The 16,802-nt window shown below is 29.7% G+C and overlaps 2 protein-coding genes across 2 annotated transcripts in view; both read left to right on the forward strand.

Moving 5' to 3' along the window:
* LOC111419501 (uncharacterized) overlaps positions 1-3,103 on the forward strand; it is an 87,677-nt gene extending 84,574 nt beyond the window's left edge. Inside the window, exons 3-4 of the mRNA XM_071197771.1 lie at positions 2,783-2,903; positions 3,016-3,103. Of these exons, the coding sequence (XP_071053872.1) occupies positions 2,783-2,866 (84 nt within the window). The 3' untranslated portion in view covers positions 2,867-2,903; positions 3,016-3,103. The remainder of the gene's footprint in view (positions 1-2,782; positions 2,904-3,015) is intronic.
* LOC111419503 (RAS oncogene family member Rab23) lies at positions 2,871-15,200 on the forward strand. The gene is made up of 4 exons (XM_071197571.1): positions 2,871-2,903; positions 3,016-3,137; positions 14,367-14,529; positions 15,117-15,200. The coding sequence occupies exons 1-4, from the start codon at positions 2,871-2,873 to the stop codon at positions 15,198-15,200; spliced, it is 402 nt and encodes a 133-aa protein (XP_071053672.1).
* The last annotated feature ends 1,602 nt before the right edge of the window (positions 15,201-16,802 follow it).

A 16,802-nucleotide genomic window follows, 5' to 3' on the forward strand; every position in this document is an offset into this window, starting at 1 on the left:
TCTGCATAAATAACATTCCATGCCAGATGATTCCATCAAATTCCCATCAAAGAATTACAGACATACAACATGTATTAATAATTCAAATAAAGTTTTAAGAAAACGAAGACTTTATACCTTGCCATCCACCATCGTGAAATAAAGAGAAAAGTTAACACTTACACATTTTGAGGTATATGGCTGAAGGGAACTTATTTGGTTTGAAATATATATTTTTCTTCGGTGCTTATAAGAGCGGCATTTTCATGCACCCATTGTAATCTAATCGGTCTACAAAACCGTATAGATGATGGTGTGGGGTTCTTCCACGATACAATATTATTATCATTGTCTTCCAATCGTAATGAGACTAGGAAGACATAAATAGCGAATCATCTTTTCCCTCTGCATTTGTGATGAACTCTTGTTTATAAGTCGAATGACATCCGCTACCATCAAACCCCCACTTACAATGTAATATAGAATTTACATTTACATTTGAATAATTATCCAAACATTTAAAAATTTTTTTTTAAATAACGTTTAATAAAACTGGTTCCAAGTGTTTCTGAAGAAGGTTGCACCATGGCATCCGAAAACCAAACCTTTTCTTAAAAGACGCACGGCAAAACCCGAAAGTTTCTAGTGTTAGTTCTAATATTAGTTCAACTAACCCCGGCCGTGAAAGCCTTCATACTTATAAAAAAAGTAGATATTTCAAGTGTTTCAGTTTTTTGCCGCACTGTATCTAACATCCACTTCCGGTTGTTAGATATGCCTGAAACTTTAAGTCTGGTATTCTATTATTGTTATGCGAGTTTACACCAAATATACGAGATTTATCTTTTAAGAAAAAGAATATAAGCATTTTATATGAAAACGGTCCAATAACACACTCAGTCACTGATCATCTTTGATCGCTAATATCTTGGTAAGGAGCAAGTTAAAGCAAGATGTGGTTATCATGTTATATAGAGCCCATCTCAAAGAATAAGAATATTCTAGCGACAAAAGTTCTTCTTGCGTCTTCTGCGAGATATATATGTCAAAACATTTGGATGTAACTTCAAGTAGGTGTTAATTAGCTTTAAAAGAAGTGCTTATTACGTATTTCTGCAAAAATATTTTAAAAATTAGAAAAGTGCCACATGAAGACCTTTCTATACTGTTCAAGATAGCAACAACGCATTGTCTTCTAAAAGTGGAACACAATATATTTTCTTCATCTAAAGTTATAGCATTTTATGATATTTAATACACAAGAATTGTAGTACTGTTTTATTGCGTACAATTGGCACTAGAAAGTACATAAGACTTTATTCCTTTCAGCTCTCAGTCTATTAAGACCTAAAGTACATGTAACATGTAAAAAAAATCGAAAAAAAAAAATTTCGAAAATTTGATTTTCGTTCACATTTTACCGCTTGTGGACCACTGTGCGGCGTTTCCATGACATTCCCATAATGTCAAAATCATGTCAGTTTGTTCACTAAATGTGTAACTCTCCATTTTGAACACTTAAAATTAATAAAAACTTAACTAACAAAAAACTATCATTTGTGTTTAAACGACATAAGCAAGTTGACAGCTTAATTTGTTTTTTTTAATTGCCATGGCCAACCTTGACTTTTTCGAAGATTTTTGTTTTTTAGTGTTACCATTGAAATCGAAGCTTAATATTTTCGCGTATAACTCGAACACGGTTAATGTTATCAAAATTTTCAAAGAGTGATAAAAGTTTCTAAAATCAATTTTCTATTAAAAAGTACAAAAATAAATGTAGGGTTATGAGCGAACAAAAAAGTTCTGAGCAAACAAATTTTAGGGACATCCTGTATAGCATGGTTGCCGCCGCCCGATCAAAGTCAAAATTGGTTCAATGATTTTGCTTGATATTTGTTTACCCTGTACCAAATTTCAACACTCTACCATAAATGGTATTGAAATTATTTAGAAAAATGTGTTAAAATTTCTGAACTTTGATGGCCTATATCTTGGCCATTTGAAGACTTTTATAATAATTTTTTTTTCACGATCATCATCATTTTTGCTCTAGTCATATACTAGAGCAAAAATGATGATGGTTCATTTTATGCCCCGAGTCACCGGAACACCTTGTATGTTATTTTTTTATCTAATCATATGTCCAAAGAGTTCTCTTTTGTAGGAGAATTGGGGTAGCTTGGTTTTCTTAATATTAATGTTAATTTTCCATGTTTGGCAGCAGTTTTAGAAAAGTATTAGTTATATTAGATAATAGAGACGTGTTGTATTTTTGATAGGGTTAGGATAGTTCAAAATTTGCTGTGACTCTAAGGGGTCTATTATTTAGGAATGATTTTCTAATATTCCTGTTACATCAATTTCCGGATGAGAATATCATATCAGACAGTGGCAAAGGCTGTTTTTTATAATGTAAAAGATATTGAATGAAGTTACCGTGTTAGGATTGAAATATTAAGTTAATGACGTTTCATAACTTTGTCCAAGACTGATTATTTATTCACTTTAAAAATGTATTTCAATCGAATCCAACTATTATTAATTCTACAATTTATGAAGTACAAATCTATCTTTCTCTACATATATAATTCACGGTTGAACTCGCTTAATCGATTTGCGTGAATGAAAAAGTTAATGGAATGTAATGAATTTACAGTTTTTGTGTGATACTTATAATTTAGTGTTTGCTGTTGCATATTAACTAATCGATAGGCGTGCGGCATGTAGATTAGGGTCGTGATTGATCTATTAAAATATTAATTGATGGAAATTGATCAATGTTTTTTTTCTTTCTTTATAGCGATATGCTGATCGGTACAACTATAGCAGAGAACCATTGCCGATGACAGCCCTTTACGGGGCTAGCTACAGGCCGAGGGCCTAACATCATGCGCGAAGAAGAATTAGAAGTAGCCCTTAAGGTAATGAATTATATTATATATTATATTTTCTTATCTCTCTCTGTTTCTTGATTAATGTAGACGTGATGAAAATAAAAGATATGGTTTATAAAAGAAGTTTTTTTTCTTTAAGGTGGTAATTGTGGGCAACGGTGGAGTAGGAAAATCTAGCATGATCCAAAGATACTGCAAAGGCACATTTACAAAAGATTACAAAAAGACGATAGGTGTCGATTTTCTGGAGCGACAAATTGAGTAAGTAAAAAATCTTTATTGTATAAATTTGAGAAGGTAAATGTAAATTTCTTTAATTTTCTTGAAATACCAAAAAGAGAAATCGTTAACCTTGCCCGTTATAACTAATAAAATGTTTGTTTTACTACACATCGTTTCACGTCTTCATACAAAAGAATCCTTGTCGTAAACTGTAAACTCTATGGCTGCAAGATGTTTTCTTAAAGATTAGAAAATCTCTTTAACACGTTAATTAATTGTTGTAGTTGTCTCGCCAATGGAAAATTAATCACGAACAAGTTACATTTTGGCACAAATCCCTTTCATTCGAAATTAAACACCGTAACATTCTCATTATTCATATAAAATTTGCTGGCAGTTAACGAGTGGGCGTTAACATTTTGCTTGTTATTATGCAGAAGAAATTATGGCCAGCAAGTGTGCGAAATGTTAAATATAAAAATTTATTACCAAAATTCTTTATCTTTTTTAATTTAACCCAAAAACGAGCTGTAATTTTATAGTCAATTACACGGAATCATGGGAATTAACAAGAACTGGTTCCTGAGAAAAACGATGTAAAGGTGGTAAAGGTGCAGACACCAGTATAATAATATTATAATGAGCGAACAAAAAAACACGTAAAACGATGAATGTTTAGTATTTTGGTTATAATAAGAGAACCTCTCAACCGATTTTGAAAAATAATATCTCATTCCAAAGCGTAATCTTTGACCAGTACGAAAGTGAAAATTCCGATTCGAAATCTCGAATCATTACTTTTCTTTAGCATAAAAGTTGCAGCAAAGTTTAGTCTTTATTTCACTTTTGCTCTCAGATGTATAAAAATCGAGAAAAATTCAAAAAGGTGAAAATTAGATGAAATACTGGTTTTATATTTTGTTGTTTGTAGACTACGAGATTAAAAATGTTTAATAAAAAAAGTGTTAGTATAAAAGTTGTAGCAAACTTTATTCTTAACAATATTGCTCTTTTACATTTTTGCTCTCAGATGCACAAATATTGAGAAAAATTCGAAAAGGTATAAATTAGATGAAATCATGGTTTTACAGCTTTTGTTGAATGCATGGGATTAGGAACGTTTTAGAAAACAAGTTTTAATATAAAAGTTGTAGCAAACTTTATTCTTAACAATATTGCTCTTTTACACTTTTGCTCTCAGATGCACAAATATTGAGAAAAATTCGAAAAGGTGTAAATTAGATGAAATCATGGTTTTACAGCTTTTGTTGAATGTATGGGATTAGGAACGTTTTAGAAAAAAAGTTTTAGTATAAAAGTTGTAGCAAACGTTATTCTTAACAATATTGTTCTTTTACACTTTTGCTCTCAAGTGCATAAATATCGAGAAAAAATTGAAAAGGTGACAATTAGATGAAATCGTGATTTACATATTGTTGTTGATGTAGCACGGGATTCGGAACGTTTTAGAAAACAAGTTTTAATACAAAAGTTGTAGCAAACGTTATTCTTAACAATATTGCTCTTTTACACTTTTGCTCTCAGATGCATAAATATAGAGAAAAAATTGAAAAGGTGACAATTAGATGAAATCGTGATTTACATATTGTTGTTGATGTAGCACGGGATTCGGAACGTTTTAGAAAACAAGCTTTAATATAAAAGTTGTAGCAAACGTTATTCTTAACAATATTGTTCTTTTACACTTTTGCTCTCAAGTGCATAAATATCGAGAAAAAATTGAAAAGGTGACAATTAGATGAAATCATGATTTACATATTGTTGTTGATGTAGCACGGGATTCGGAACGTTTTAGAAAACAAGTTTTAATACAAAAGTTGTAGCAAACTTTATTCTTAACAATATTGCTCTTTTACACTTTTGCTCTCAGATGCACAAATATTGAGAAAATTCGAAAAGGTGTAAATTAGATGAAATCATGGTTTTACTGCTTTTGTTGATTGCATGGGATTAGGAACGTTTTAGAAAAAAAGTTTTAATATAAAAGTTGTAGCAAACGTTATTCTTAACAATATTACTCTTTTACACTTTTGCTCTCAGATGCATAAATATCGAGAAAAAATTGAAAAGGTAACAATTAGATGAAATCGTGATTTACATATTGTTGTTGATGTAGCACGGGATTCGGAACGTTTTAGAAAACAAGTTTTAATACAAAAGTTATAGCAAATTTTATTCTTAACAATATTGCTCTTTTACACTTTTGCTCTCAGATGCACAAATATTAAGAAAAATTCGAAAAGGTGTGAATTAGATGAAATCATGGTTTTACTGCTTTTGTTGATTGCATGGGATTAGGAACGTTTTAGAAAAAAAGTTTTAGTATAAAAGTTGTAACAAACTTTATTCTTAACAATATTGTTCTTTTACACTTTTGCTCTCAAGTGCATAAATATCGAGAAAAAATTGAAAAGGTGACAATTAGATGAAATCGTGATTTACATATTGTTGTTGATGTAGCACGGGATTCGGGACGTTTTAGAAAACAAGTTTTAATACAAAAGTTGTAGCAAACTTTATTCTTAACAATATTGCTCTTTTACACTTTTGCTCTCAGATGCACAAATATTGAAAAAAATTCGAAAAGGTGTAAATTAGATGAAATCATGATTTTACTGCTTTTATTGATTGCATGGGATTAGGAACGTTTTAGAAAAAAAGTTTTAGTATAAAAGTTGTAGCAAACGTTATTCTTAACAATATTGTTCTTTTACACTTTTGCTCTCAAGAGCATAAATATCGAGAAAAAATTGAAAAGGTGACAATTAGATGAAATCGTGATTTACATATTGTTGTTGATGTAGCACGGGATTCGGAACGTTTTAGAAAACAAGTTTTAATATAAAAGTTATAGCAAACTTTATTCTTAACAATATTGCTCTTTTACACTTTTGCTCTCAGATGCACAAATATTAAGAAAATTCGAAAAGGTGTAAATTAGATGAAATCATGGTTTTACTGCTTTTGTTGAATGTATGGGATTAGGAACGTTTTAGAAAAAAAGTGTTAGTATAAAAGTTGTAGCAAACGTTATTCTTAACAATATTGTTCTTTTACACTTTTGCTCTCAAGTGCATAAATATCGAGAAAAAATTGAAAAGGTGACAATTAGATGAAATCGTGATTTACATATTGTTGTTGATGTAGCACGGGATTCGGAACGTTTTAGAAAACAAGTTTTAATATAAAAGTTGTAGCAAACTTTATTCTTAACAATATTGCTCTTTTACACTTTTACTCTCAGATGCACAAATATTGAGAAAAATTCGAAAAGGTGTAAATTAGATGAAATCATGGTTTTACTGTTTTTGTTGATTGTATGGGATTAGGAACGTTTTAGAAAAAAAGTTTTAGTATAAAAGTTGTAGCAAACGTTATTCTTAACAATATTGTTCTTTTACACTTTTGCTCTCAAGTGCATAAATATCGAGAAAAAATTGAAAAGGTGACAATTAGATGAAATCGTGATTTACATATTGTTGTTGATGTAGCACGGGATTCGGAACGTTTTAGAAAATAAGTTTTAATACAAAAGTTGTAGCAAATTTTATTCTTAACAATATTGCTCTTTTACACTTTTGCTCTCAGATGCACAAATATTGAGAAAAATTCGAAAAGGTGTAAATTAGATGAAATCATGGTTTTACTGCTTTTGTTGATTGCATGGGATTAGGAACGTTTTAGAAAAAAAGTTTTAGTATAAAAGTTGTAGCAAACGTTATTCTTAACAATATTGTTCTTTTACACTTTTGCTTTCAAGCGCATAAATATCGAGAAAAAATTGAAAAGGTGACAATTAGATAAAATCGTGATTTACATATTGTTGTTGATGTAGCACGGGATTCGGAACGTTTTAGAAAACAAGTTTTAATACAAAAGTTGTAGCAAACTTTATTCTTAACAATATTGCTCTTTTACACTTTTACTCTCAGATGCACAAATATTGAGAAAAATTCGAAAAGGTGTAAATTAGATGAAATCATAGTTTTACAGCTTTTGTTGAATGCATGGGATTAGGAACGTTTTAGAAAAAAAGTTTTAGTATAAAAGTTGTAGCAAACGTTATTCTTAACAATATTGTTCTTTTACACTTTTGCTCTCAAGTGCATAAATATCGAGAAAAAATTGAAAAGGTGACAATTACATGAAATCGTGATTTACATATTGTTGTTGATGTAGCACGGGATTCGGAACGTTTTAGAAAATAAGTTTTAATACAAAAGTTGTAGCAAATTTTATTCTTAACAATATTGCTCTTTTACACTTTTGCTCTCAGATGCACAAATATTGAGAAAAATTCGAAAAGGTGTAAATTAGATGAAATCATAGTTTTACAGCTTTTGTTGAATGTATGGGATTAGGAACGTTTTAGAAAAAAAGTTTTAGTATAAAAGTTGTAGCAAACGTTATTCTTAACAATATTGTTCTTTTACACTTTTGCTTTCAAGCGCATAAATATCGAGAAAAAATTGAAAAGGTGACAATTAGATAAAATCGTGATTTACATATTGTTGTTGATGTAGCACGGGATTCGGAACGTTTTAGAAAACAAGTTTTAATACAAAAGTTGTAGCAAACTTTATTCTTAACAATATTGCTCTTTTACACTTTTACTCTCAGATGCACAAATATTGAGAAAAATTCGAAAAGGTGTAAATTAGATGAAATCATAGTTTTACAGCTTTTGTTGAATGTATGGGATTAGGAACGTTTTAGAAAAAAAGTTTTAGTATAAAAGTTGTAGCAAACGTTATTCTTAACAATATTGTTCTTTTACACTTTTGCTCTCAAGTGCATAAATATCGAGAAAAAATTGAAAAGGTGACAATTAGATGAAATCGTGATTTACATATTGTTGTTGATGTAGCACGGGATTCGGAACGTTTTAGAAAACAAGTTTTAATACAAAAGTTGTAGCAAATTTTATTCTTAACAATATTGCTCTTTTACACTTTTACTCTCAGATGCACAAATATTGAGAAAAATTCGAAAAGGTGTAAATTAGATGAAATCATAGTTTTACAGCTTTTGTTGAATGTATGGGATTAGGAACGTTTTAGAAAAAAAGTTTTAGTATAAAAGTTGTAGCAAACGTTATTCTTAACAATATTGTTCTTTTACACTTTTGCTCTCAAGTGCATAAATATCGAGAAAAAATTGAAAAGGTGACAATTAGATGAAATCGTGATTTACATATTGTTGTTGATAGCACGGGATTCGGAACGTTTTAGAAAACAAGTTTTAATACAAAAGTTGTAGCAAATTTTATTCTTAACAATATTGCTCTTTTACACTTTTGCTCTCAGATGCACAAATATTGAGAAAAATTCGAAAAGGTGTAAATTAGATGAAATCATAGTTTTACAGCTTTTGTTGAATGTATGGGATTAGGAACGTTTTAGAAAAAAAGTTTTAGTATAAAAGTTGTAGCAAACGTTATTCTTAACAATATTGTTCTTTTACACTTTTGCTCTCAAGTGCATAAATATCGAGAAAAAATTGAAAAGGTGACAATTAGATGAAATCGTGATTTACATATTGTTGTTGATAGCACGGGATTCGGAACGTTTTAGAAAACAAGTTTTAATACAAAAGTTGTAGCAAATTTTATTCTTAACAATATTGCTCTTTTACACTTTTACTCTCAGATGCACAAATATTGAGAAAAATTCGAAAAGGTGTAAATTAGATGAAATCATAGTTTTACAGCTTTTGTTGAATGTATGGGATTAGGAACGTTTTAGAAAAAAAGTTTTAGTATAAAAGTTGTAGCAAACGTTATTCTTAACAATATTGTTCTTTTACACTTTTGCTCTCAAGTGCATAAATATCGAGAAAAAATTGAAAAGGTGACAATTAGATGAAATCGTGATTTACATATTGTTGTTGATAGCACGGGATTCGGAACGTTTTAGAAAACAAGTTTTAATACAAAAGTTGTAGCAAATTTTATTCTTAACAATATTGCTCTTTTACACTTTTGCTCTCAGATGCACAAATATTGAGAAAAATTCGAAAAGGTGTAAATTAGATGAAATCATGGTTTTACAGCTTTTGTTGAATGCATGGGATTAGGAACGTTTTAGAAAAAAAGTTTTAGTATAAAAGTTGTAGCAAACGGTATTCTTAACAATATTGTTCTTTTACACTTTTGCTCTCAAGTGCATAAATATCGAGAAAAAATTGAAAAGGTGACAATTAGATGAAATCGTGATTTACATATTGTTGTTGATAGCACGGGATTCGGAACGTTTTAGAAAACAAGTTTTAATACAAAAGTTGTAGCAAATTTTATTCTTAACAATATTGCTCTTTTACACTTTTGCTCTCAGATGCACAAATATTGAGAAAAATTCGAAAAGGTGTAAATTAGATGAAATCATGGTTTTACAGCTTTTGTTGAATGCATGGGATTAGGAACGTTTTAGAAAAAAAGTTTTAGTATAAAAGTTGTAGCAAACGGTATTCTTAACAATATTGTTCTTTTACACTTTTGCTCTCAAGTGCATAAATATCGAGAAAAAATTGAAAAGGTGACAATTAGATGAAATCGTGATTTACATATTGTTGTTGATAGCACGGGATTCGGAACGTTTTAGAAAACAAGTTTTAATACAAAAGTTGTAGCAAATTTTATTCTTAACAATATTGCTCTTTTACACTTTTGCTCTCAGATGCACAAATATTGAGAAAAATTCGAAAAGGTGTAAATTAGATGAAATCATGGTTTTACAGCTTTTGTTGAATGCATGGGATTAGGAACGTTTTAGAAAAAAAGTTTTAGTATAAAAGTTGTAGCAAACGGTATTCTTAACAATATTGTTCTTTTACACTTTTGCTCTCAAGTGCATAAATATCGAGAAAAAATTGAAAAGGTGACAATTAGATGAAATCGTGATTTACATATTGTTGTTGATAGCACGGGATTCGGAACGTTTTAGAAAACAAGTTTTAATACAAAAGTTGTAGCAAATTTTATTCTTAACAATATTGCTCTTTTACACTTTTGCTCTCAGATGCACAAATATTGAGAAAAATTCGAAAAGGTGTAAATTAGATGAAATCATGGTTTTACAGCTTTTGTTGAATGCATGGGATTAGGAACGTTTTAGAAAAAAAGTTTTAGTATAAAAGTTGTAGCAAACGGTATTCTTAACAATATTGTTCTTTTACACTTTTGCTCTCAAGTGCATAAATATCGAGAAAAAATTGAAAAGGTGACAATTAGATGAAATCGTGATTTACATATTGTTGTTGATAGCACGGGATTCGGAACGTTTTAGAAAACAAGTTTTAATACAAAAGTTGTAGCAAATTTTATTCTTAACAATATTGCTCTTTTACACTTTTGCTCTCAGATGCACAAATATTGAGAAAAATTCGAAAAGGTGTAAATTAGATGAAATCATAGTTTTACAGCTTTTGTTGAATGTATGGGATTAGGAACGTTTTAGAAAAAAAGTTTTAGTATAAAAGTTGTAGCAAACGTTATTCTTAACAATATTGTTCTTTTACACTTTTGCTCTCAAGTGCATAAATATCGAGAAAAAATTGAAAAGGTGACAATTAGATGAAATCGTGATTTACATATTGTTGTTGATAGCACGGGATTCGAACGTTTTAGAAAACAAGTTTTAATACAAAAGTTGTAGCAAATTTTATTCTTAACAATATTGCTCTTTTACACTTTTACTCTCAGATGCACAAATATTGAGAAAAATTCGAAAAGGTGTAAATTAGATGAAATCATAGTTTTACAGCTTTTGTTGAATGTATGGGATTAGGAACGTTTTAGAAAAAAAGTTTTAGTATAAAAGTTGTAGCAAACGTTATTCTTAACAATATTGTTCTTTTACACTTTTGCTCTCAAGTGCATAAATATCGAGAAAAAATTGAAAAGGTGACAATTAGATGAAATCGTGATTTACATATTGTTGTTGATAGCACGGGATTCGGAACGTTTTAGAAAACAAGTTTTAATACAAAAGTTGTAGCAAATTTTATTCTTAACAATATTGCTCTTTTACACTTTTGCTCTCAGATGCACAAATATTGAGAAAAATTCGAAAAGGTGTAAATTAGATGAAATCATGGTTTTACAGCTTTTGTTGAATGCATGGGATTAGGAACGTTTTAGAAAAAAAGTTTTAGTATAAAAGTTGTAGCAAACGGTATTCTTAACAATATTGTTCTTTTACACTTTTGCTCTCAAGTGCATAAATATCGAGAAAAAATTGAAAAGGTGACAATTAGATGAAATCGTGATTTACATATTGTTGTTGATGTAGCACGGGATTCGGAACGTTTTAGAAAACAAGTTTTAATATAAAAGTTGTAGCAAACTTTATTCTTAACAATATTGCTCTTTTACACTTTTGCTCTCAGATGCACAAATATTGAGAAAAATTCGAAAAGGTGTAAATTAGATGAAATCATAGTTTTACAGCTTTTGTTGAATGTATGGGATTAGGAACGTTTTAGAAAAAAAGTTTTAGTATAAAAGTTGTAGCAAACGTTATTCTTAACAATATTGTTCTTTTACACTTTTGCTCTCAAGTGCATAAATATCGAGAAAAAATTGAAAAGGTGACAATTAGATGAAATCGTGATTTACATATTGTTGTTGATGTAGCACGGGATTCGGAACGTTTTAGAAAACAAGTTTTAATACAAAAGTTGTAGCAAATTTTATTCTTAACAATATTGCTCTTTTACACTTTTGCTCTCAGATGCACAAATATTGAGAAAAATTCGAAAAGGTGTAAATTAGATGAAATCATAGTTTTACAGCTTTTGTTGAATGTATGGGATTAGGAACGTTTTAGAAAAAAAGTTTTAGTATAAAAGTTGTAGCAAACGTTATTCTTAACAATATTGTTCTTTTACACTTTTGCTCTCAAGTGCATAAATATCGAGAAAAAATTGAAAAGGTGACAATTAGATGAAATCGTGATTTACATATTGTTGTTGATGTAGCACGGGATTCGGAACGTTTTAGAAAACAAGTTTTAATACAAAAGTTGTAGCAAATTTTATTCTTAACAATATTGCTCTTTTACACTTTTACTCTCAGATGCACAAATATTGAGAAAAATTCGAAAAGGTGTAAATTAGATGAAATCATGATTTTACTGCTTTTGTTGATTGCATGGGATTAGGAACGTTTTAGAAAAAAAGTTTTAGTATAAAAGTTGTAGCAAACGTTATTCTTAACAATATTGTTCTTTTACACTTTTGCTCTCAAATGTATAAATATCGAGAAAGAAATGAAAAGGTGACAATTAGATGAAATCGTGATTTACATATTGTTGTTGATGTAGCACGGGATTCGGAACGTTTTAGAAAACAAGTTTTAATATAAAAGTTGTAGCAAACTTTATTCTTAACAATATTGCTCTTTTACACTTTTGCTCTCAGATGCACAAATATTGAGAAAAATTCGAAAAGGTGTAAATTAAATGAAATCATGGTTTTACTGCTTTTGTTGATTGCATGGGATTAGGAACGTTTTAGAAAAAAAGTTTTAGTATAAAAGATGTAGCAAACGTTATTCTTAACAATATTGTTCTTTTACACTTTTGCTTTCAAGTGCATAAATATCGAGAAAAAATTGAAAAGGTGACAATTAGATGAAATCGTGATTTACATATTGTTGTTGATGTAGCACGGGATTCGGAACGTTTTAGAAAACAAGTTTTAATATAAAAGTTGTAGCAAACTTTATTCTTAACAATATTGTTCTTTTACACTTTTGCTCTCAAGTGCATAAATATCGAGAAAAAAATGAAAAGGTGATAATTAGATGAAATCGTGATTCACATATTGTTGTTGATGTAACACGGGATTCGGAACGTTTTAGAAAACAAGTTTTAATATAAAAGTTGTAGCAAACTTTATTCTTAACAATATTGCTCTTTTACACTTTTGCTCTCAAATGCACAAATATTGAGAAAAATTCGAAAAGGTGCAAATTAGATGAAATCATGGTTTTACTGCTTTTGTTGATTGCATGGGATTAGGAACGTTTTAGAAAAAGACTTTTAGTATAAAAGTTGTAGCAAACGTTATTCTTAACACTATTGTTCTTTTACACTTTTGCTCTCAAATGCATAAATATCGAGAAAAAATTTAAAAGGTGACAATTAGATGAAATCGTGATTTACATATTGTTGTTGATGTAGCACGGGATTCGGAACCTTTTAGAAAACAAGTTTTAATATAAAAGTTGTAGCAAACTTTATTCTTAACAATATTGCTCTTTTACACTTTTGCTCTCAGATGCATAAATATTGAGAAAAATTCGAAAAGGTGTAAAATAGATGAAATCATGGTTTTACTGCTTTTGTTGATTGTATGGGATTAGGAATGTTTTAGAAAAGAAGTTTTAGTATAAAAGTTGTAGCAAACGTTATTCTTAACAATATTGTTCTTTTACACTTTTGCTCTCAAGTGCATAAATACCGAGAAAAATTGAAAAGGTGACAATTAGATGAAATCGTGATTTACAGATTGTTGTCGATGTAGCACGGGATTCGGAACATTTTAGAAAACAAGTTTTAATATAAAAGTTGTAGAAAACTTTATTCTTAACAATATTGCTCTTTTACACTTTTGCTCTCAGATGCACAAATATTGAGAAAAATTCGAAAAGGTGTAAATTTGATCAAATCATAGTTTTAGTTTTTGTTGAATGTATGGGATTAGGAACGTTTTAGAAAAAAAGTTTTAGTATAAAAGTTGTAGCAAACGTTATTCTTAACAATATTGTTCTTTTACACTTTTGCTCTCAAGTGCATAAATATTGAGAAAAATTCGAAAAGTTATAAATTAGATTACATCATAGTTTTACAGTTTTTGTTGATAAAGCATATGATTAGGAACGTTTTAGAAAAAAGTTTTGGTATAAAAGTTGTGGTAAATTTGATTCTTAACAATATTGCTCTTTTACATTTTTGCTCTCTGATGCACAAATATTGAGAAAAATTCGAAAATCTGAAAATTAGATGATATCGTGGTTTTACATCTTGTTGGTACAACACGGGATTTTGAAAGTTTTAGTATAAAAGTTGAAGCAAAATCTATTTTTAACAATATCGCTCTTTTACATTTTTACTCTCAGATGTATAAATATCATCTATAAAGAATAAAAGATTTAAAAAAAGAAAAATCCCAAAAATGCGTTCAAGATGTTTTTTTAGAAGTTGTGATTTTATTGTGGAGTTATTTATAAAGTTTTTCTATTTTTAGAGTTGATGGTGAAGATGTGAGATTAATGTTATGGGATACAGCGGGCCAAGAAGAGTTCGATGCCATTACGAAGGCGTATTACAGAGGAGCCCAAGCTTGCGTCCTCGCCTTTTCAACGACCGATAGAGATTCGTTCGAAGCGGCACACTCGTGGAAACTCAAAGTAAATAAAATAATTCTTCGTACAAACCTCTAGAAAATCTAAATTCATACACTTCGAAAATATCGCATCCTCTTTGATGGCTTCGTTCCCTAAATATCTTTTCGTTACGTAACGAAGATGTGTCAGTCTTTCACTTTTCTCTCTTTTTAAGCTCGTTACAGAAACATTACCTCACTAAAAATATCTTCTCTGAACTAACTAAGATTTATATTGCTTCTAAGAATAATTTTCTTGGATTAACTGAGAATGAACATTTTTATGAGGGTATAATTAGATGGGGCTTATGCAGATTCCCTTATTGAAAAGTAAATTATGATTGCATTCCCATTCGTTACAATAACGACCTTTTTACACAAATTAGGGATGTGGATGTAATGAATAAAAAAGAAGTAAAAGAAACCTACAATTATTCTTGATGTACATTGTCCCAGAGAAAATTGCGAAATTATACATTTTATAAAGTCACGAATGCAAATTATTTCGAATTATGAATGTAATAAGACTAATTGAATAGGAAATGAATTTTAATAGATTAAGGTACTTTAATAAACCTGTAAAATGTGAGTTTCTTTTTTATTTTCTTATAGGTTGAAAATGAATGTGGTGAAATTCCTACGGTAATAGTTCAGAATAAAATAGATCTAATTGAGCACAGCGTTGTCAGCCCGTAAGTATATTAACGATAATAATTTTTAATCGCAAAAACCATCGAGTTATGTAATTACAAATCGTACGGCCTATAAATAATGATTACGACTTCTTAATGTGACGGGGAATCTCGTTTGAAATATGACCATTGTCAGAAATGCGGAAGGTGTAAAGCTTACGTGAATCTTTTTACGTGTGCACATCGACCGAACCTGTTATTTATTGCTCGTTAAAGTTCCTGGAAAGAGCGCGTGTACGGTTCATTAGAGTATTTGCCAAAAATCGAAATATCCACAACTCAAAAATATTCATTAATTTTTAATTCATTCGAACGAATTGAAATTAATTATTTTATGATGCAGGTATTTGACGAAAGATTAGCATAATAAATGAAGTAATTATAACAAAAACGGCGGCGATGCAAAAACGTAAAGTGAGTAGAGACAAGGTTTGGTTGTAATGTAACTGTACACTCGACCTATAAATCTTATGCAAATTCTAAACTGGTTGCAGTAAATAAAACGATCTTGTCGGCCAGAAATTTCTGCGAAGGTGTACTGGTAATCTAAATATTGCCAACGACGACTACGACGTCGGTCGTTGTAATTAAACATTCTACATGTTTTATTTATAATGTTACAGTTACCATATAACTGGGTTGAGTAAATACTAAAGATAAGAAAAATAGGTAATTACCACAATTATAATAACCTTGCCGCAACCCATTTCTAAGTAAATATAAGATGTCGAAGAATAAATTATAATTAAAGTTACAACATTTTCGAAAAAAGTGTTTTGAAGAAAATTGAAATTACAATGATAAAATGTTATACAGTGCGTCCGTAAAGTAACGGATATAGGCGATAAAATCATTATAAACGGTTTATGGAAAAATCCCTGAAACGGGTCTAAAGATTTAAATTTTTTGTAAGATTTTAAATTTCTTCCGCCATTTTTAAGCGAGTTATGACGTCATCGGTATTCATTTCAAATAGCAATCCTCCATTTTTATTACGGAATATGAAAGAAGATTTTTTCCGAATCTAATACTGTCAATATTAATATTGCTTACATAAGAAAATTTTGTAGAAAAATTACTTTAAAGTTTAACTACTTCAGATTTGTTGACATGATGAAAATAGCAGTAGCCATGAGTAACTATGGTAACCAATTATTTTAAATAATTTCCTAAGTGTCAAAAACTGATTTAGTAAGTAGTTGACCTCTTTAATACAACATATCCTCATCGCCAATTCATTAGCCAAAGTATGGCCATCTCTCGAAGCATTTTTCGAAGTCTGGCCTACTGAATGTTGCAAGGGAAGTTCAACAAATCGTGGTTTTGGCTGGGCAAGAATACCTTCATGTTACTTTAAGGAGTATTGGGTCTAATTTTGACATTAGTAAATCAACGGTTAATAAAATTTTAAAACCCGCAAAATATCATCCCGATAAAGTAAACCTGATTCACGAGCAATGAGTCGTAGTTTTTGCAACAACAATTTTGCAACGATGACGAAGACTTTGTCAAAAACATAATTTTTTCGACGAAAGGACATTTACATTGAGTGGACAAGTAAATAGACAAAGTTGTCAGTATTGCGCTACCCAAAATCCAAATTAGC

This window comes from Onthophagus taurus, chromosome 7, assembly GCF_036711975.1.
Source record: "Onthophagus taurus isolate NC chromosome 7, IU_Otau_3.0, whole genome shotgun sequence".
NCBI classification, from domain to species: domain Eukaryota; kingdom Metazoa; phylum Arthropoda; class Insecta; order Coleoptera; family Scarabaeidae; genus Onthophagus; species Onthophagus taurus.